The 23020-nt window shown below is 43.9% G+C and overlaps 1 protein-coding gene across 4 annotated transcripts in view; it reads right to left on the reverse strand.

The window, feature by feature from the left end:
- The window catches only part of ARFGEF3 (ARFGEF family member 3), a 182985-nt gene that overhangs the window by 103016 nt on the left and 56949 nt on the right, over positions 1-23020 (reverse strand). For 2 of the 4 annotated variants that reach the window (XM_053222185.1, XM_053222188.1), the window contains 3 exons: positions 13356-13424; positions 3535-3666; positions 657-779 (listed from right to left, as the gene is read on the reverse strand). In XM_053222185.1, the coding sequence (XP_053078160.1) occupies positions 657-779; positions 3535-3666; positions 13356-13424 (324 nt within the window). The remainder of the gene's footprint in view (positions 1-656; positions 780-3534; positions 3667-13355; positions 13425-23020) is intronic. The other 2 variants (XM_053222187.1, XM_053222189.1) reach the window with 2 other exon arrangements.

Here is a 23020-nt window from a genome sequence, read left to right on the forward strand (position 1 = left end):
ACACCTATTTTGAACAGGAATCATCTCTTCATTAACATTCCCAAAAGACAGGACATACAAGAAGCCAGTTACGTTTATATTTTTCCCGGGAATGCTCATTTTAGACAATCTGTTCAAGTTTGGATCAATAAGCTCTAACCGGCTTTGATGACAGAGAGAAGTCAAATCCAGCTTCTCCCCCCCCCCCTAATCCCCCCATGGTACCAGCAGGTGAAGGAAGACCCCCCTCCCCCCGCACAATCTTTTAGTTAACAGAGAGAAACATAGACACCAAACCTTAAAGCATGTAATTGACTGCTATTAACTTTTCCTAATTTTGAATTCACTTCTGATACTTCTTAATATATCAGTCCAGTGTTTTTATATAAAAGCTTTCAATCTGAGTTTTAAAAAATGATTTAAAAAGACAAGTGAATTATAAAAGAACGACTGAAAAAAAGAGTAGAAACCATAAAGAGAAACGACTCTCAAAGCTTTAAACAGGCAAAAATATACTTAAAGAGCTTAATTTATATGAATCGATGCTCTTCTAAACCAAGCAAGCCCTTCCTACTGTTTCAGTAGGAAGCAGCCCGGGCAGGGGGTGAGGGAGGGAGCGTCTAGGATGTGGAACACACAGCATGCAGTTACACAGAGACACCGGCAACATTGCTCACCGTATTTTCCTGCCTTTGTCGTAACTGTAAAGCCAAGTCACCCAGCATTTGACTGAGAGTTGCCCGCACAGCCGTGTTTATACTACGCTGGTGACAGCTACATATGTATGTCTCAATGCACACCTGGTAAAGAAATAAGATAGCAACACACACGCTCTGTAGATAACAGTTCATTACCAACATGCTTTGGAATTAACCGGAGAAGCTATTAAATCCTCCTCAAATAGAAAGTCAGCCTGTTTTAGGACTAATTATCCATGAGTGCTATAAATATTTACAATCCCGGAAAATCTGTTTTTAAGCCTATAGGAAAACTAACATTTTCCTAAATATTACCACTCTTAGAAGCTTATTATTCTGAGCATGATAGGAAGATGCAAATTAGTGAGTTTTAGATATGCCAGATAATGCTATCTAGGGCAAACTCAGGTGGCTGGAAATTAATCAGGAAAAGCTCCTTCCATGGCAAAACAGGAAAGGAATGTATGAGCTTCTGAGTTATGAAGGGTGGGAAATGGGTTAGTGAATCCCTTTCTCCTGCACTGTAAACAAGCTTGATCTTGGATTCACTCTCTAACTGTGTCCTGCAAACTTGGTAAAGGTGGACCATCGGCTACGTGACTGGGCAGCATGGCTTGGGGTGAAGGTGTCTCTTAATTACTAAGCTGCATCTGAATTGGGAAAGCTGTGGATGAACTTCACAAACCTGTGAAAAGTCACAGGTTTCTGTCACCTGGGTGAACCCTGTCATTGCTCACAGCCTCTGAGGGACATTTCCTAGCTCTGTTCGTGGGGTTTTTACAGAAATTCTGGTTCTGACATAGTTGCAACATGGGAGCTCCTAAGCCAACGTGACTGCACCCATCAAGGTGGCTCTCATCTTCTTGCTCCAAGGCTGACATTTGAGAGCACAGACTAGCCTCTGGACTGCTCCAAGGACTCCTGTGAGACAGAAATGCCGGCCAGTGTCCTGCTTCTACTCCCTGTCCTGTATCTGCGAAGCAGATTGGGTTGTGCGAGTCTGAATGTCTAGTTGGACCTGAGAAGATTCCCTGGTGGCTGCAGCTTGGAGGAATCCCAATTTGAAAAAACAATATGCCTCATGTGATGATGATGATGTTTAATGTCATGACTTTTCAGGTTTTACTCCCTGTAATTCTTCCGGAAGCTACAGGAATGGGTGTCACAATAAATACATGCTTTTAATTTATCCACTTTTTTCTCTATTTAAGGTATGTCATCCTTTTCAGTCTCCTAAGTTTACACCCACAAAAAGGAAAAGAAGGGATTTAACGTACCTAAATTATTTTTCTACGAATAGCTCCAAGATTATCTACAATGAAAATAAAGTGTTCTCACCTAAATGGCAAATTTAATTCGATGGATGATAAGCGAGATGGGAGAGCGACTAAGTGTTAACTTTTTTGCCTCTACTGCTTAAGCTGGAGCTTTCTGCCGGGTGTCACTGTCGTAACCTTTTGGGTAAAATTAATGATGTAAAAGTAAATACTTTCTAACAATTTAATTTATCTCTCATGAAATGCTTGATAGTCCAGTGAGCATTTAAAATTCATAAAGTTATAAAAAAATAAAACTCATATACTTATTTGGAATTTGGGTCAGATTAATTCATTTTTAGCTAAAACACAAAAGCAGATTCCAAAATATTTATTTTTCAAATTACCATCGAAGGGCATGTCAATGTTAAATTCATTTTCTCAAATGATCATGGATCATAATGTACTTGAAGGCACAAGTTATACATACTTAGAAAAAAAATGGGTCTTAATCTCAGGGGGCTTTTACGTTGCATGTGATGAGAAGACACATAAACCTTGCAAATCCATCCAAGCAGGTGGTGTTTCACTTCGACGAACCAAATTCTCTGTGGTCTAAGTAGGCACAGCAGTACGAGTCGTGCCTGAAAATTTAAGTTTTCTTTAAATCCTACATTCTCCCCAGAAATCTTGATAGCTGTAGATCTTTAAGATCTCTGAGCTCTGACACACATTTAAGGGGAATTTTGAAGTTGTGGAAACAGTACAGATAAAAGAGTAGCTATTTTAAGAGCTGACCTCCTGCTCAAGAGAAGCACGATTCTTTTTAATACCGAGAGCCTTACCCCCCATGCGACCTCCCTGCGAAAATTGTATCAGTCACTTTAGACGCATGAAGGAAAGCACAAGTGAGGAATGGGGTTTATGTAACATAAACAGTACAGGATATGGACAAGAACCTCCTAGAAACCAAATGCGTTTGAGTTTTAGTGTTTCCACCATTTCTCGTGTTTTATAGTTGCTACTATCAGGGGTACAATACTGGGAATGACTCATTGCATGTTTACTCTGCTTTGAGACGTATTAATCCAAGAAGCTCGTTCTGCTAAAGTTGGAGGTAGAAATACTTTGATAAAAGAGTATCCTTTTAAATATAACAAGACCATGTACCTGATAATATCACTACCTTTAAGTCCACAGGAAGAAATGCTCTATCAGCTATCTTGACATCTTCAGAAAAGCTTCTCTCGCTTGCTTCGTGATAATAATAAATTGGTAAACCAGTAAGGTTCTTCAAACGAGGGTTTCCATGATAAACCTGACCACTGTATTCAAGGCCAATGATTTGTCACTTTGTGCATGTTTTTCTGCTCTACCTTGAGGTCGTGCTAAAATGAGCACATTGAATCAGAGAAGTTAAGAGAATACCAAGTCCAAAGGCAGGCTGAGTTTCCGGGAAAGGACTCATCAATTTCTTCTTGTAGTATCTCCAATATCATTTCTACCTCCCCCCTGCCCTTTGCTTTCGTAGTGCAGAACTGACATTCAAAAAGGCCCAGTCCTGTATCTCTGCCAGAGGCTCAAAGGGCCAAGTCAAATACCTTGTGAAAAGCCACAGGCCCCTGCTCGCCAGGGAACGCACGAAGACACAGGGCAGTGAGGAGTTTCGTAACGCACATTTTGACCATTTCATGCATTTGTGGACATCCAGCTTTACGGCATGCTAAACACAACTGAGAGCAAAACCACAAAGAGTTAATGAAGCAAAACAGACCCCACAGGCAGAAGGGAAAAAGAACAAGAGGATGCAAGTCTGCAAGCCATACGTAAGCAATAGAAGTTTTATGCCATCAAGTAAGCGGACTGATAAATAACAGTACTAGGTTAAACCCAGGGTAGTATCACTATTATGAAGTACAAAGCAGCACAGAAGAATGTGGTAGACATTCAACACCGGCCAAAGTGATAACAAATTTTAAAGAAGCTGCCACAGGATACATTTGTTTAGCTTTGCAAAATACATGTGATATGATCTTTGGGTCCTATCTGAATGGGGTTTGTGGCACAGCTTTGTTAAAACCGTGCTTGCTACTGAGTAACAAGTTCCATAAACAGAAGAGCTAGTGTGTTTTCAACTGGAAAATTTTTGTGGAGACGGAAAATAATTCACGGTGATCAGAAACACCGAGATCAAAAGATTAAGCTACAAGAAAGCAGAAGAAATGTCTTTTTGTATAGACTATGAAAGCTTATTGATCACATTCAAAGTCTAAACTCTACATTGAATCATCATGACAACTCAGTGGCCAACCCGTTTCCAGGCCAACAGCTGTAACAGGTGGGTATGTGACAGAAGTCACTTCATCATATGGTTCCTGCTGATGCAAACACACACACACACACATACTCACACATGCACATGCACACTCACAAAGTGAACTAAGATTATTTTATGATTCCTAAGAAATGCGTGTGTCAGTATGTCCTATCGTCATGTTGGGTATGGAAATTTCCTTTTGGAAAAGCATACGCAGACAACTCTGATTGTGACTTCCCTCTTCCGCCTCCCTATTCTTCTTGGCTTAAGCTGGCATATAAAAACAGCTTAAGACATCCCAGACCTTTAATTCGTGCACCTTGATCTATAGAAGGCCTACTGAACTCTAGCCTCTGGCCTGTGAACCCATCCAAAATGAAGTACAGAGGAGGTCTGCAGTGTTCTGTGTGGCTTCTAATTCCAAGTTTTTTCAAGAACTATGTAAGTCGGAGGTTACAGGCAAGTGTGGAAATGTGTTGCAAGAAGACTAGTTTGCTCAAATCCCATCTGGCAACAAATAACCAAAGAACAGACACCTCAAAGGAGTCAAATCAGAGTCAGTAAAGAGACGGGCCCACAAGGAAGAAAAGGGTTTCCAGAAGGAAAAGTGGAGACGTTCCTTAGAACAGGATTTCCTTCCTTCAGTGGCCTCAGCCACCCTGAGACAATGGTCTGGGCTCCCTTGACTGGTTTTCTTGCCAGGAGGTGGGGTTACTTCTCCCAGTTTTAGAGAGAACATGACAAATAAGATGCTTCCAAGATAAACTGACCAGATTGCCTGTGTACTTTTCTCCTGGATTATACCTGCAGACTAATCTGGTCCTTAATTGTAGAATATTTTATTTGCTGTAGGTCTCAGAAATAACGTTACCACATTAGGCTTAAAAAGAAAAAAGTATCACTGAACATTTCAGGAGTTATAAGTCAGCCCGTTATAAAAAAAAAAAATATTTTAATGACAACTAGTAGCATTAAATCAGAATCTTTGGTAGCAGGTCTTCAGCCTCAATGTTTTTAAACTCCCCGGGGTAAGAAGTGGCAATAAACTAAACTATAAACTATAAACATCAGATCCTCAAATGCTAACATAATGCTCAGAAAAGATAAATTGAGTAACAATACATAAAGATATCCAAGAAATGGCATATGCCTAACAGTCACTTGAATCTGTGGTCACACACACAAAAAGTAAAATTCATCAATACTTTTGCTTCACATATGAAAACACCATACCGCCATTTTCTAACAAAGCGCCTTCGTAAAGATCCAAGGTGGGTAAGACTCCTAAAAATTTCAGTTGGCTGCCGACATGATAATGGCAAGATTCTACTAACATTTTCTAAGACTGACAGTAGTGATGAAGCAATATAACATAGTGGTTAAACAGCCCATATTTGAAATATAAAAAGTCTGAATTGGAATGTCTCGCTGTAGAAACTTGGGCAAGCAAATGACCCTCACTTTTCTTGGGATTCTTTATCTATCTTGGTTGTGGCAAAGATTAGAGGGGAATGTACAAAAAAACCATTTTATTGACACGCCCTAGGGACTCAACAGCTAGTAGCTAGGGTTGTTAGATGTTCTGATTAACCAGTGTTTTGCAGTTGAGGGATAGATGGATAGATGGAGTGAAAGAGGAAGTTCCCTGGAACTAAGAATCTTAAAGAAAAGAAACAATGGTCTTTGAGACAGACTTTGCTTGAACGTGACAGGATCAAAAACTGGAAGTTTCCCGTGAATCAGTAATCAAACCAGCCAATACACACTTACAAACAAGGCTTTCTCACTTTGAAAAATCCCACAGAGGAGCCTTTAGCATGCCTGAGAATATTCTCCGAATCTTTCTAATGGAAGAACACTAACCATTTTCAAATTCGCTCCCCAGAGCTCCTGGCTATGGCTCCTCTTCTTTCTTTACCCAAAGACCTTGGCAATTTTTACTCCCACAGCTTTTTCCAATATTAAGGTAACTACCCTTGGAAAACTCAACCTATCTGCTAATTTGGGCCTCATACTAAAAGAAATCTTGGTCTAGCTTTCAACCAATGAAGAGAAGGACTATGTATCCATAGGGAGTTCTATTTCTGATTGTATAAGAAATTGACCAGAAAATACATGTTGCATTTTTCATAATTACCCGTTTTTAGATTTGACGATATTTCTTCTTCCTCCTGTATCATGGAAAACCATGTTCTGAAAAGCTTTCATTATTATAGTTTAATTAAGCAAGTTAAAGTTAGACATACAAAGGAAGGCTGCCCTCTTATTTACATTTTAAGTGCTTAATAATCCTTTGATAGTTTCAACGGTGCCTTGGGGAAATGGCCTCATTTTTCATACTGAACTACACACCTCCATTTCCTGATCAACAGGTTTCAGGGTAAACACTGTTCTTGAGTAAAAGTCAATGTACGTCAGAGTAAGAAAGAAGAGAATGTCTGGATTCTTTCTCAACATTTCCACAGGAGTTGTAAATGGTTGGTTTGAAGGTGTTTTCATAAATTGCTTTCCTAGCTGTATCAAAAGTGACAACAGGAGAAAAATTTTTTCATTCAATTAAAGACTTATTTTTATGAAAAATCCAGAGATGACTAAGAAAGCTTCCAGCAGCTAAGTGGTAGTTTTAGGCTAAAATGTCCTGCTTACTTGCTTGTTTTGTTTCTTTTTTTGAAGGAGGGAGGGTGCAAGTGAGTGAGGGGGCAGAAAGAGAGAGAATCCCACAAGATGCACAGAGAGAGAGAGAGAGAGAGAGAGCGAGCTCACCCAGCGGGGCTCAAACTCACAAACTGTGAGATCATGACCTGAGCCGAAGTCAGATGCCTAACCAACTGAGCCACCCAGGTGTCCCCGTCCTGCTTTCAAAACAGAGATGCAGATTATTAAAGGCTCAATGAGCAAGTGCAAAGCACTTTGAGAGCCTGCAGAATCACCATTTGAATAAGTCTACTGAATACTATTAATTTTTTGTGCAATATAACTTTCTTACATAGTTAATTCTTTTTGATGATGAAAAAGCATTTTTTTTTTTTTGAGGCAGTTTTTTTTTTTTTTTCAAGCAAAGGTATGCACATAGTTAGAAAAAACTCATATGGTACAGAAAGGTCAAGCAACCGCTCCCTTCCCTATCTGGTGACACTTCCCAGTCTGCCAGTTCTGTCGGGGTTTATGCCTCACTTCCTAGCACAGTTCTTTTTTTTTTTTTTTTTAAAGCATTTCTTAAGTGATTTCTATAGTGAAAACTGAAAGGCTGTGAGCTTTTGTTACGGCAAATTTGAGGAAATATAAAGTCTGGTGAGAAAAACGTTTATCCCTCTGTTGTGCAGCTGAATTAAACAATGATTTCAGATGACTGTACTATTATTCTTTCTTAAATTAGCCTTTGTATTATTCGCCTAATAATCTAATATTTGTCACTACCGATCCATATGCTTATATTTATAAATTGTTGCTATGCTCTTCATATAAATAGGTGTGCTCATCCTGTGCCAGATTACATAAGTATGGGCGGGGGTGGGGGCGGGGGCATGCCCCTCCTTTCAAAGGCTGACAGTGGGCCTTAAGGTGAAAACACAAGGGGACAGCTCTGTAGCAGATTAAACTGTTAAAGCCTAAGAAATATATTTGATATTTATCAAGCACTGACAGATGGGAAGGGAAAAGTGGAGGTGATCTGGTGGGAGAGAATGGAAGATAAAGGGACAGGAGAAGCAAAGTTGGTACTTATCGAGGGCATGCTGCTGCTGGTGGGATTCCATACATGGGGGCCGGGGCAGGGGGGTTTGAATGGCCACGCAGAGGTAAGGCAGCTCTCCCTGGGTTTTAAACCGTTTAAAATGAGAGTATACTGACATTTACGTGGGGCACTGCTTCTTAAACGTGAATATGCACATGGACCCCAAGAGGGCTCTAATTAGAAAACAGATTCTTATTCATGGGTCTGGGGTGGGGCCTGAGGTTCGGCATTTCTAACAGGTTCCCAGGTGCTGCTGATGCCTCTGGTCAGCACTGAGATTTTAGAGGACAACAGCTCATGTCATCACGGCTTTACAGAAAAGCTTGGTGGGAGGGGCACCTGGGTGGCTCAGTCGGTTAAGCGTCTGACTTCCATCATGATCGCACGGTTTGCGAGTTCGAGCCCTGCGTCGGGCTCTGTGCTGACAGCTCAGAGCCTGGAGCCTGCTTCGGATTCTGTGTCTCCCTCTCTCTCTGCCCCTCCCCGACTCAAGCTCTGTCTCTCTCTGTCTCGGAAATAAATATACATTAAAAAAAATTAAAAAAAAAAAAAAAAGAAAAAAAAAGAAAAGCTCGGTGGGAGACAAGAGGGACCATCATGGCGGTTGCTCTCTACTTGACTTCTACAGCACAATCACTGGGGAGCTGTTACAGAATGTGTATGCTCAGGTATGCCCAAGACCAAAACACTCAATTTCTGGGACAGCCCTAGCCATCATTTTTTTTTTTTTTTTAAGGTTTCATCATTTTATTTTATTTTTGAGAGACAGAGCTTCAGCAGGGCAGGGGCAGAGAGAGAGAAAGAGACACTGAATCCGAAGCAGGCTCCAGGCTCCGAGCTGTCCTCACAGAGCCCAACGCGGGGCTCAAACCCACAAACTGTGAGATCATGACCTGAGTCGGACACTTAACCTTCTGAGCCACCTAGGCGCCCCTAGGCATCTTATTTTTGCTAACACTTCCCAGGTGATTCTAACGGGCAGCCTTTTGATGAGAATCACCAATATAAAAGCAAGTCCTCCAAAGCTTTGTGACTGCAAGTGTCCCATATGTGACGGTTAGTTTGGGGAGTGTAAAGAGGAAAAGCCAAAATTTACTTAAGCAACTACTGAAAATGGCTGACCTTCTAATAGCAATCTTTTGCAAGCCTGTCCCTCGTTCTGATCTTTGATCACTGTTAGCAGTCAAATGGTGCATACTACTCTTTTCATCAAAAGACACATTTTGAAGACAAAAGGCAAGATTAGTTTAACTCCAACACTGTGTCTGCACGGTATTCATGCCTGAGCCTAGCTTGGGATGAAGCGGGGGTAGCCTCGTTGAGCGTTCCTCCCTTCACAGAGGACAGCAGCAGGGCCTCTGTGAGGTGGGCCTTCCACAGCCAAGATGGCGGTCGTGCGTGCTACACAGTGCGAGGGGAAGAAGCGCAGTCATTCTGACTGGTCTCGCATCCCGGTTCCACCCCTTCCTAGCGGTCTGACTTTTGGGAAGTTGGCGAACCTCTGTGTGCCAGTGTCCTTATCTGTCAAAAATGGACAACAATATTCCCTGCTTCACGGTACTGTTGTGTGGATTATAGGATTTGCTATAGAGAAAGCTCTTAAAACAGAGTCTGGCACAGAGTAAGCACTGAATAAATATTTGGGACAGCTAGATGACGTGGTCTTTGAGTTTACAAACTTGTCTCTTGCCCTAGCAGGTGCCATGATAGGTTTTCATGCGTCCGCAGAGTGACCAGTTGTGAGAAAGAATGGCCACAGATGAGCCCAGAACTAGAACTTAGGCTGGTGGAACTACGTTGAGTTGTAGCCAGGCCTCGTGGATACACGTCCGCTATTCTCTGCATGGGCTGCACTCTCCAGAGTGTGTCTATTGTTGGCTTTTCAATTGGTGCAGCCGGGCAGAGTGCAGCTCGGGCCCTAGATCTGTGATGCTCATTCATGCTCGGGGGTCACCCTGCCTCTCTCAGTGGACTGGCTTGTCCTTCCCAAGGACTGGCCACACAGAAGAGTGGATTCCCACTCTCTGGAAGCTGATGTCTATGTCAGGTCTATACTAGCAATTCTGCACACTACCATTTATCAAAAGTGCTTCGAGATGGTGACTCTCGTGGCTGTTACAAAGCAGCCTCCATACCCCTGCTATGCCGGAGGACGTTCCAACGTGTCCAGTCCCCAGCGCAGAGTGACAGATCTAGTGAGGCACAGGAGAAACTGGCAAGGTCAACCATGTCCTGCTGGGAACGGGGCGGTGGAAGAATCCGCTTGTGGGTCTGCGGGAGAGGCGGGACCTAAAATGTCATCTGGGGGCCTGAACACCGTGAGGGAAGGCACCCGCCACCAAATTCAGAATGGAAAGTTTATTTTTAAGATCTCCACCAAGTCCTTCCTTCAAAGGAATGTAGTCTCAAGCCTTGATCGTGAGCTATAAAGTCCGAGCCAGCGTGGGAAGCGACACACTTTTCTGTGATGGGCTGAAGCCTACCCTCACGCTGCTGTTGTGCCAGGTGGGGGACTCTCCCCCAGCAACGGGATCGCAGAGGACATGGAAGAGGAAGTAAACTAGTTACTGTTGTCACAGGAGGCTGGCCCCATCGATGCTCCATCCTTTCAGGGTCCTGGCCGGGCCAGCATGATTCAGTGGCACTTGGCCATCATCATCAACCTGCAGCTCCCTAGGGGCCACGGCATGTCCTGCGTGGCTGGACCTGCGCGAACAGCTTCTTACGTGGATTCTATCTTCCTTGCCTAAAGGGCACACCCACACCACGAGGCAGGTAGTGCCATGTGTACTGCCTTCACAGGGAACAAACACCGGGTCCAGGGAGGTAGCCAAGGCAACGCGGCAGGTGGGTGGGAGGTGGGAGAGCCGGGATTGACATCCGAACACTGCTACTCCAGAGCTCGGCTTCTTGCCACTGAGCTGGAATGCCTTTATCTTTATATTGCTTTTGGGCTGAGATTTTTTTTTTTTTTTTTTTAAGCAAAGAGTTTTGTTTTTCCCGTATAGGTTTTGGTAGAGACCACTGTGTTTTGACCTGTTATTCCATTTGGAAAGGCCTGCTGAATCTTTACACTGGTTTCTAGATGCCCTCAGCATAAATACCCTTAACCTGGCTGGTTCATGGCCGTGTGTGTCCACTGTTCCGGAATGACATCTTGAATCTTTCAGATTTCCATTCACAAACTGGTTCCCACGAGGAATGATAAAGGCAGCCTACTCTCCTTCTTGCGAGCAGCTTGGGGACCCCTGATAGCCCCTCTCCCCTCTTGAGAGTCCTGCAACAACCTGTGCCCCCTCCCCAAGCTCCAGCAGCAGGACAAGCTGCTTCTCCCTTCTTGCTCTTCACATGGCAAAGGGCTAACTAACACAGGGCTCTTACATGCCGGTACTATTTCTTGCTCTAATCAGAAAGTGTCATTTTATTTTTTTAAGTATATTTATTTATTTTGAGAGAGAGAAAGACACACACACACACACACACACACACACACACACACACACACGTGCCTGAGTTGGGGAAAGGCAGAGAGACAGAGACAGAGGGAGAGAGACGGAGAGAGAGGGAGAGAGAGAGACAGACTCCCAAGCACTGTCTGCCCAGAGCCCAGTGTGGGGCTTGAACTCATGAACTGTGGGAGGGAGGGAGGGAGGGAGGGAGGGAGAGAGAGAGAGATTGATTCTGCACTGTCTGCATAGAGCCTGATGTGGGGCTCAAACTTGAACTGAGATCATGACCTGAGCCGAAATCAAGACTCAGACGCTGAACCAACTGGGCCACCCAGGCACCCCAGCATTTGTCATTTTAAAAGGGAACCTGCATGGGGTACTTAAAATAGATTCATACAAACAAAGGGTAGGTTGGTAATTTCCAGGGGCTGTGGGGAGGGGAGAATGGGTAGTTCCTTGGGTATAAAGTTTCAGTTACACAAGACGATAAGTTCTAGACATCTGCTGAGCAACATAGAGCCTGTAGTTAACATTACCACATCAGACACTTAGAAATTTGTTAAGGTAGATTTCATCTTAACTGTTCTTACCACATGCGCAACAAAAAAATGAACTTGGAAATAATAAGAACACTCACAGGTGTTCCTTAAAAATCAACTGAAAAAAACGACTGATATTCTATTTCTTTACTTACATAGAGTAAAACATATAAATATGTTAAAGAGAAGTGTTCTATCTCTATAAATATATACATTTGGGAATTTATATTGTAGTGCAAGGTCAGCTAATTGCTTCTTTTTCTTTTGATAGATACATAAAAATGTTCAGTGTGCTCAAAAATAATTTTCTCCTTTCACTCTTTAATACCACACAGTACCATAAAAAGCACATGTATAGGCCAATATAAATAATACTCGTGATAACGGTAGCTATGTGAGTTGATGGATATTTTATGCAGTTGCATTGTGGTAGGTTCTTTCACAATGTATATGTCTATCAAAACAGTGAGTTGTAGACTTAAAATATGTAGAATTTTTGTTTGTCTATTACCTCAATAATGAGAAAAAGAAAAAAGAAGGCATGCCCAAAGTGCTCAATATCAACTTGGTATCCTCAAGAAATGGTAATCATTACTGTAAAAAAAAAAAAACAAAAACCCACTGATCGTTAAGCTTTTTCTTCATAATTTCAGAATTCACAATATCATTGCCTCTTTGAGGTCTGCATGTGTACGCTTGTCAAAACACATGAATCCTGAAGATACTCGTTTCAAGAAATGGTAGGAAAAGTAGTCTAAGTGTATTAAAGTATAGCTTTGGAATGCTGACGTTTCCAAAAGCCAAAGGCATATGCCAGGCATTCAAGAAGCCAAGATTTCTGTTGGACATGCTCTTGGAAGTGCTGGAAGGTACAAAGGACTCAGTCTGCAACACAGATGGAAAAGAGAAGGCTTTCCAATGATAGTCACAGAATGCGTTCATCGGGGCTTGGGGGATGGGGATGGAATTTCATCGGTAAACATGTCTCTCACTTTTGTACCTGGTTTCTTAAAAACCATTTTTAAAATCAATTGCTTCTCAATTACCCTTATGAAAAACAGACTGGGAAGGCAGTGCTAGGTGTGATACCCGGGTGTGGCAGTGGTGGGAGAACCAGTACTGTTATTTCCATTTTAAAGCCTCCAGTTAAGCAAACCAAAGCATGCAGAGCACGACTATCGAGCATGATGGCGCCCACAGCCCGCTTCCTATAGATCAATTCCTTAGTGGAAATTCCCCCATGGTAATGATCAGAAAAGGGCTCCCCCCACTGCCCGGCCGCAGCTCCAGCCCGTGCTTAAGCAGGCTGGGGGGTAAGGCAGCTGTGCGCATGCACCAACCGAGCAGAGCAGCCGGTGGGGGCTGGGAGAAGTGGGGCACTCACCTCTGCGATCTTCAGCACTGCGCTCCCATTCAGGTCAAAGGTCGGGGTGTAGGTTATGCAGAGTAAAACCTTGAGCAACCGGGAGGTGGAGGAGGAAGGGAGAGAGAAGGGGTTAATTTCAGAAATAAACAGAAATACGGTTTCACATATCATTTGTGCGGCCCCGCTGTTTTACGATTCCTTTGTTCTTTGCTTTATCTAATGTTTCTTCCCGGGCCACCTCACTGCTCCCTAATTAGTGGCCACACGTCGCCCAATAAGACAGAGACTAAATACCGTAAAAAGCAAACGCAGAGACCCTGTCCTCCCAGGGAAGGGCCACTGCAAGACTGGCCAGCAACCACATTCCTCAGCAACTCTAGGAAGTCTGTCCAATAAGAGCAGGCTCAGTGCTAGGCACGATGTGCAAATTATCTAGGTTGATACTTTTGAAAAAGATATTTATTTATTTTGAGTGAGAGAGAGAGAGAGAGAGAGAACAAGCAGGGGAGGAGCAGAGAGAGAGAGAGAGAGGGAGAGGGAGAGGGAGAGAAAGAGTCTCAAGCAGACTCCATGCTCAGCCCGATGAGGGGCTAGATCTCATGACCAAGAGATCATGACCCGAGCTGAAATCAAGAGTCGGATACTCAACTGACTAAGCCACCCAGGCACCAACTGCCTTTTTTTTTTTTTAAAGTTTATTTGTTTTGAGAGAGAGAGAGAAAGAGAATGTATGTGTGTGTGTGTGCATGTGCCCATGAGCAGGGATGCAGAAAAGAGAGAGGGAGACAGAGAATCCTAGGCAGGCAAGCAGGCTCCGCACTGTTAGCATGGAGCCCGATGTGGGGCTTGAACTCATGAACCATGAGACCATGACCTGAGACGAAATCAAGAGTCGGATGCTTAACCACTGAGCCACCCAAGCGCCCCTAGGTTGATACTTTTAATAAGTGTGATGACTACTGTCCTTATTGCCCTGATAAGGAAACTGATGCTCAGAAAGATTAAGTAAGCCGCCCAAGACCATACAAGTAACAAACTGTACAGTTGAGATTTGAACCCAAGTAATCTGACTCCATGCCCTGAACCACCATGTCATCTGTCTGGTCCTCCTCCTAGACCCAGGCCTCATTGTACTTTTCTGTTCCTGTCCCCTTCCCAAATCCACAAGGGACTGGAAATTCTTTACCAGACACCTGTAACTTCCCCCCAGATGCTGCCCAGAGTTTACCTATTTATTAGTCTCAGGTTCCCCTTACTCTACAAGATATATAGACAGTGAATTGCTGACGTTTGCAAGATCTTCAAGGACCATTAAAAATTTCACTTTCTACTTGAAGAGCTGTCAGATAACAGATTGATAAAAGCCTGTGCCATTTGAAAAATCATTTCTAACTTTATAGATAAGAGTAGATAAGAGGCCAGACTCTCCCTGTCCTTTGGCTTCTGATGCTGGACTTTTCTCGCTGACAGCCTGAGGGACAACAGTGCTGGTATCTGCTCCTTCATCTTGAACCCAACACCCGTGTTCCGTGCCCTGCCTGCAGCTTGGCCCTGTCAGGGGGGATTGCCTGAGGATGTTTCTCATCGGGTTCTGCACACTTCATGAAAGAAGGTTGAAGCCTAGCAAATTTACCTAGTGCAGGATATGCCCCTAATCAGCACCCCAAAAAAGTGCAATTGCCAGATGGGATAAGGAATCCCTCCTAATCCCTCGGTCTTCGTTACTGGCCCATCCACCCTAGGAACAGCTGCTCCTTCAAAGAAAGCAAATATGTATGCGATTAAAGAAGGAAGAGGGGATTTTTGCCCATTTTTGTTACCAGATTAGATAAGTTCATTGTGGATCGGTTCCTTAGTCTTTTGATCCTTAAGGTGCCTGCCACTCAAGAGTCAACTCCAGATAAAAATCGTCCCATGCCAGGCAGGCTGACAGAGAGAGACTGTGGGAGCAGCTGCCCTCAGGCCTACTGGGAAAAGGCCTTCTTCTGTCCAATGACTATCTTTGGGGGTTGGGGGTTGGTAGACAAGTAGTGAAAGCTGAGGACAGCAGTGTCACCACGACGTAAATTGGCCCGGGGTGGGGGTGGGGCTGGGGGGGGAGAGGCCATGTCTTCTAATGCCTCTGTACTTGGTGGTACCCTTGCCCGAAACCCTCCCGCGCTTGCTCCTCATGTGGCTTATTTGACTGGTTTCTTTCAGGTTTCCACTTAAATGTAAATCCCTCAGGGAGACATGTAGCCTCCTCGGACCACCCTCTCTAAAATGGCTGGTCACATCTTGTTTCAGGACTTTAGAGCATATACCAGTCTCATGAACAACTGGTTTGTTAACTTATTTATAATCTTTCCATTAGATTATAACATTGGTTGGGCTTCTGAAAGGCCCTCAAGGCTTTCTCATAGGGTGCTTTCTTACTTCGAGTTTTTGCTATCTCACAGTTTCCTTTCTTTGGTTCCTTCCGTTCCCCTACCTCCGCCCCCCCCCCCCCCACCCCGTGATTCATGGCAGGTGGGTGGGAGGTTATGAGAGACTGGCTGGTGGCGGTGGTGGTCTGTGGAGATAGGAGAGGACTTGTCTATCTGGGCTCTTGGATTTTTAAGTATTTACAATAAAGACCGGTGACTGGCAATACTTAACAATATGGAAATAATAATGGCAAATGCTTGTCTAAACTGGTTAATTATTAATGTTACTTGTGAGACCGGTGATCGACTTTCTGCCTTGCGCTACTCGGTGCTTTCATACAAGGTACACAAGAGTAGATGTGCAATAGTCTGAGGGAAGTTCAGGATCCCCGTACCCAGCAAATGCTGACAGAGTTCAAAAGGTCTTTGAAAAAAGGCTCTGGCCATTAATATCCAAAGACCGCTGAGCTGACTGCAAAAACTAACAGCAACCGAAAATAACGAAACGGACGTGAAGCGCGTTCACGAAGCCAGCTCCTCAAGCTCACGCACGGTTTGTTGTGTTGGGAGCACAGCAGGTTTTAATTACAGGGAGGGCAGTGCTCGTGGCCCCTGTGACTCGCACAATATAGACAGAGGGCACGGTGTCCAGCGAGGATGATGCGGTAGACAGAAATGACGTACCAAAACCATCAGTGGAGAAATGGCTGGTGTGCCCAATGCCTAGCCAGCATTAGTTCACTGGATCAAAACACAGATTGGGTGTAGGAAATTTAGGGGGCAGCAAAGAAATGTAAAGCACGATGAGAGGGCAGAAAGCTCAGATTCACATTCTGAGCACACTGGCCCTCCGGGAAAACAAGAGCAACTAAACACTGAGGGCAATTCCATTAAAAATACATCGCTCATGGGGTCATTAAAGTATATTGACCACATCATCACTGAACAGCAGGAACTTGAGTGATCGGCAGCATCTTGCAATCTAGCTTGCTTGCACAGCCTCCATAAATGAGCTACGAGGATAGGAAAACAGGCACAAAGTGTTCCATGAAATGGGAAAAATCACTGCAAAGGCTAATAAAAATTCCAATCATTAAAAAACAATAATCGAATAGCTACTATGTGCAAAAAAGCAACCCCTCGATTTAAAACGTGTATACAAACTCTGGATAAAAAAAGATTGGGCCAGAAAGGAGAAAGTGAAGCTGATTTATTGTAAGAACTGGGCGTAAGTGACAAGAAGCAGGGAAACGTGGTCACCTTGGGAACAGAGGGGGACAGATGTGGACAAATAATGATGACGAGCATAAGGTCAGAGGTATGTTCTTCTGATCATGAATACCCTGGATTAACCCTCTCCCAAGGGCTTCTCATGGCCACGATTGGGGTCTCTCCATCAGCAGACCTGGCCCTGGACCATATCACGACACGGCAGGTGCTGTGATAATCAGAGCTAAAACACAGTGTTTTAGTAACACGACTGTGGCATTTGATTCAGTGCCTAACTGCTGTGTGACTACATTCTCTATCCCCTTATCTGTAAAATCCACCCCCCCCCCCACCTCGCAAAGATATTTAAGGAACGAATACATTAAATGATGGGGTAAAACAATAGTGCACATGATGCATCTATGTCCAGGGCTGTCTTCTCACAGAGGTGAAACAAGTCTCCATTTGATGTAACTCATCGTGGCCATTCTAACAAACAATTGGGTGCATTTTAAGTTAAAAAAATCAATCATGTTCAAAAACATAAATCTTTTGGAGTCTGCATTCTACTAATTTTTTAGAGTAGTTTTTTTGTTTTGTTTTTTTTAGTTTATTTACTTATTTTGAGAGAGTGCGCACCCATGCGTGTGCAAGCAGGAGAGGAGCAGAGAAGAAAAAGAGAGAGAGAGAGAGAGAGAGAGAGAGAGAGAGACAGAGACAGAGAGAGAGAGAGAGAGAGAGAGACCCAAGCAGGCTCCAAGCTGTCAGTGCGGGGCCTTAGGCAGGGCTCAAACTCACAAACCTTGAGATCATGACCTGAGCCAAAATCAAGAGTCAGGCACTTAACTGACTGAGCCACCCAGGCGCCCCTGCATTCTGCTATTTATCACTGCCCCAGATTCCTACTACCCAAAGTCCTTGTCATTCTGATGTGACTTCCCTTTCTCCCTCCTTTACGGGCTCCCTTCAAGTCAGTTCAAGTCATTATTCACTAAGAGTCTAACTGCTGTGGAGTCACAAATATAAAAAACAAGCACAGTCTTCGACATCAAGGAAGCTCATCTACCGGAGAAACTAATGCCTGCATACTGTCCTTCAGGGCTGGCTGCGGTAAACGCTGCTTCCGTTTTGGAGGCGAGAAGACATCGAAACTCGGAGAAGAGAGACTTTGAGGAGGAGAGTACACATGGGCAGAGCACCGATGCAGGACAGAACAGGGAGGGAAAGACGTATCGAGCCAAGGAAATGCCACGAGTAAAGGCACAAACATGCGACGGTAGAGGCCAGAGATGGTGCTGGAGCCGTAGGCTGGAACCTTTTTGCGTGTTAATTTACGTGCCCACGGTTAAGCGTTTTGCGCATATTGTTTCAGGGCTGGCCAGTCCAATGAATCTCAAATAAAAGCAGAGGTGCTGAGCCAAACTATCAACCGGAGTGATAAAAGGAGACGCTTAACGAGATGGAGATAAGGTTGAAGACAGAACCTCGTCATTCCAGTAACAATGAAGCGACTGGGGTGCATTTGGCAAAGGGATGCGAGAAATTCCCACAGTAAAAGGCAACAGTCACCCACATGTGAAACCTGAGGATCATCCCACCCCTGCTCTCCCCACCTACTGTCTAGTCAATCTGACCGGTATCTCTCCTGTCTCCCCTGTTCTTGTATTTATTTTTTTTTTTACAAAGCTTTATATTTAGGTATTAATATAGTAGCCTATTACAGATAACATATTAAAATACCAGAAAAATGATAATACTTTGTTCAAAATGCACAATACCAGATATCACTATTACAGACGTGATGATCCCAGAATGGGCAGGAAATGCAAACAGCATTTATACGGAGCAGCTTAGACATACTACTTAAATCTGTGTGCCCTCTCGATGCCTCATTAGATCGATAAGCTCCTTAGTAGTGAGATCGGATTTTTTGATGCCCACCACGTTTATGGTACCTCGCTGGGCCCTGGGAGCTAGTCCGTCCTGACCCATGCTCAGTCCCTCAGATACACTGTCCTCGTGAGTGATCAACCTCACAGAGTTTCAGTGAGCCTGTGCACCTACGTGCCTGGTCATTATCGTAAAACGTGCAGGTAACACGCTAAGACAGCCCGGTTGTACAGAAGAAAACTATCCTGGGAATTCGAGTGTTGGAATCAGGTGGTGTGACTGGCTAGAGGCAGATTTTGCAACCACACAAAGTAGTCATACTGGAGTTTCCCATGACTTGGTTAGAGCAATAAGAATTCAGTAAGCCTGCTTTCGGGGTGGCCAGCTGCCTGGCAGGACCTCACTCTGGACAGGGAGAAATCATCTCCACTAACCAGAGGGCATCTCCCGAGAGACTTATGGAAGGAGCGCCCTTTCTGAGTTCTGCCATGCTTTGCTGAGAACCCGCCTTTTGTACTCAACGTCGTAAATGGTAAGTGGCCTAAAATTTAGGACTCAAAGATCTCACTTCTGCCAAGGCTTCACATGAGTCCTCCACAGAACCGTTTCTGCGAATACAGGAGTGAAGAAGTGATTCTTGAACTTAGTGGGTAGCAACTACATGTCTGCTTTGCATCGAACCGCGTACTGTGTTACTTAGGCTCCCGTTCATGTATTTAACAAATATTTATTGGTGTGTTACTAGGGATCTGATGTAGTGCAGGTGTTGGGCATACGGTTCTGAACCAAAAAGATACCATGACCCCTGATCTCGCAGGGCTAACAACACCAGGTGTTGAAGACCATCATAAAGTAAGGAATTGCAGTAAGTTGTGATGGGCACGGGGACTGGGAAAATACACTGAGTTCTGGGAAAGCCTCTCCGGGTCTAACACATAGCACACTAGTTGTAATGCTGTTTTCATCTTTTTGTGGATCTTTAAATTTAACATTTTGGAACACAATTAATACATTAAACCAAGGGGAGGAGACACGGTTTCCATCAAGAAGTGAGCTGATTTGGGGGAGTCCAGGCACATCGAGGGCATGGGGCCATATTGAACGAACAAGGAATTCTTCTTTTCCTCTTTCTAAAACTATTAAAATTGTCTTATTTACATTGAGGGGCATCTCGAGGTGACTGTAGTTTCATTTTTCCAAGTACCAGATGTTATTTATAAATCAAAGCAAACAAAATCTACGAGAGCTCAAAAAAGTAACTAAAAACTTGAGCACAGCCCACAGAAGGCCTTGCCTTTCCCGGTGCATGGAGAGGAGCAGGACTCTCTTCAAATTCTTAATGCCAAGTGCATTTCCAACCCCAGCTCTGGTTCTGGCTGAAAATCTAGCTTTGTTACTTAATGCACATTTCCTTCTGGCCTTTCATGTATCTTGGCATGAAATTTCGGAAAATTAAAAATAATTGCATAATTTCTTCTTTTCAGAAACATTCCAGTTCTTTTTTTACTCTGTCAAGTATGGCAAGAACAAGGACAGAAAATTCCGTGTTGAGCACGGAGATCCTGAGCCACCAAACGCCTTTCCCTCGGGTGCAGGGCCTGTCCCACTTCTGCACGTTCAGACTTATGCAGTGGGAACTGCTGAAGGTACCTTGGCCATGAGATAGAAACAGATTCTTTCCCTCAGGGTCTGCACACGAACAACAAAGCAGACTCAGCCTCCTGAAGACAGCAGAACGGCGGAATGTGTATCTTCAGAGTGGGGCTGGGGGCAGTCACAAAGTACACACGGAATGTCAGGGGACATTTTCTTATCATCTAAATTTAAAATGGGGCTACCATCAAGAAGCATTTTTTTTTTCTTACTTTGATTAAAGTTTCTCAACCTCAATATTGTGGACATTCGGGTCAAATAATTCTTGCTGTGGGGGACTGCCCTGTGTATTGCAAAATGTTTAGCAACATTCCTGGCCTTCACCCTCCAGAGGACAGTGGCATTCCCCGTTGTGACAACAAGAAATGTCTTCAGACATTGCCAAAGGTCCTCTGGGGGACAAAATGGCCCCCAGTTGAGAACCACTGTTTGGGATCGCTTACACCCCATGTGCCTTGTGAACAGAGCTAAGAACCCCTACAACATTGCTCTGCTTCCAAAGGCCTTGGAGCCAGAATCCAGGACTTTCAAAGGCGATCTGGGATGACCCATTGATCCTTCACCATGCTTCAGAGATCCTGGACTGAAGGCAACAAGAGGTCGTTGAGCTATAGCCCCGAGGCATGAAACTTTCCCCCTTAGGACTTAAATTCACTTATCTTAGGTTGAGGTGACAGGTAATTTGAGAAATCACTTTCTGGCTCAATTTGCCCACATTCTGGCAAATGGCTATTCTGAGAGATTATTTTTTTAAGTCCATAGAATATGTTGCTAGAGTTCTTGAGTACTCAGTTTGGAAAACACTTCTAATGACTCACTGGCATACGGTCATGTCTCAGGTTCTTTTCTGGCCTTGACTTGTTGCCACCAGTAGTAAGTCTGATATTCACTGATATTCATCAATACACCCTTAGCACCTAATTCTAGGAAGTACTGTACCAGTGATATCTGTAGAAAAAGATGTACATATAAATTATAACGAATTTGGCTAATTCACTTGAACAAATAAATAAACCGTTCTTATTCTTCCCTCCAAACTCTCTCCCTTGGCAAATTCTCCTAACTCTTCCCTCTAGAGTTAGGAGAGCCTCACAAATCTATCACTAGAGCCAATATCGCTTCCAAGTTTCAGTCCCTAATTTCGACTTCTAAACACCACCAACAAATATACGCAATTCCATGAAAACCACATTAACCTCATTAACTCTCTAATATGATAAACAGCTAACACTTCCCCCGCCTCTAAAATTCTAATTATGCAACCATTAAAATTATACTTGAAAGAATAAATACAGCCATGTGGGAATGTTTATAATCTAACGCAAAAAGAAATAAAATCCGGGGCGCCTGGGTGGCTCAGTCGGTTGAGCGTCCGACTTCAGCTCAGGTCACGATCTCACAGTCCATGAGTTCGAGCCCCGCGTCGGGCTCTGGGCTGATGGCTCAGAGCCTGGAGCCTGCTTCCGATTCTGTGTCTCCCTCTCTCTTGCCCCTCCCCCATTCATGCTCTGTCTCTCTCTGTCTCAAAAATAAAAAATAAACGTTAAAAAAAAAAAAGAAATAAAATCCTATATACACAATGAATATAACTGTGAACATATAAATAGATATGATTAGAAAGAAACATACAAAACTCAGTCATGTTTATGGGATTTACAACAAACTATTTTCTATTGTGGAAAGACTGTAGTGGGATATTACTTGTATTTCTTTAAATTGTCCTTTTAAAATATTTACAATTCTTGGGGCGCCTGGGTGGCTCAATCGGTTAAGCGTCCGGCTTCGGCTCAGTTCATGATCTCACGGTCCATGAGTTCGAGCCCCGCGTCAGGCTCTGTGCTGACAGCTCAGAACCTGGAGCCTGCTTTGGATTCTGTGTCTCCCTCTCTCTCTGCCTCTCCCCTGCTCATTCTCTGTCTCTCTCCCTCTCTCAAAAATAAACAAACATTAAAAAAAAAATTTACAATTCTTTAATATCTGACAATGTGAAGTCACTGTCCCTCTCCTAAACTGGCCCCTTAAAACCCATCATTCAGTCAGAAACGCTGGCTCCTAGACCTGTAATCATCTTGGATCTTTCCTTCCCCACCTACTTACCACCTACAACACTGCCAGTGACCACCGCTCCTGATTCTCTCTCTGCAGATCAGCTCGGTGCAGCTGGGGTGCACCTTTCTGCACTTAGTTGCATTGGACTCTTCCTGTCGCCACCAATCTGATTCAAGTCCTCAGGACCTCTTGCTTAGGCTCTTCCAATAAATCGTTTCACCAGTGCCTCTGATTTGGTTCTGCTGATTCCAGACCATCCTGCAAAACCCCGCCCCACTTTAACATCTAATACCCAGCTCTGGAATTGTCCCTTTTCTGCTTGGTCTGACCAGGCCCTAGAGAACCTCTCTCAACCAGGCTCATCGCTCACTAGCCTTCACTAATCCCACTTTCCACTCCATGCTTTCCCTTCTGCAGGGCTTTTCTTCTCTACCGAGAACGCCCTCCCTCCTTATAGAATTATCTGAGTTCCATACA

The sequence above is a fragment of the Acinonyx jubatus genome, chromosome B2, assembly GCF_027475565.1.
Source record: "Acinonyx jubatus isolate Ajub_Pintada_27869175 chromosome B2, VMU_Ajub_asm_v1.0, whole genome shotgun sequence".
NCBI lineage: Eukaryota > Metazoa > Chordata > Mammalia > Carnivora > Felidae > Acinonyx > Acinonyx jubatus.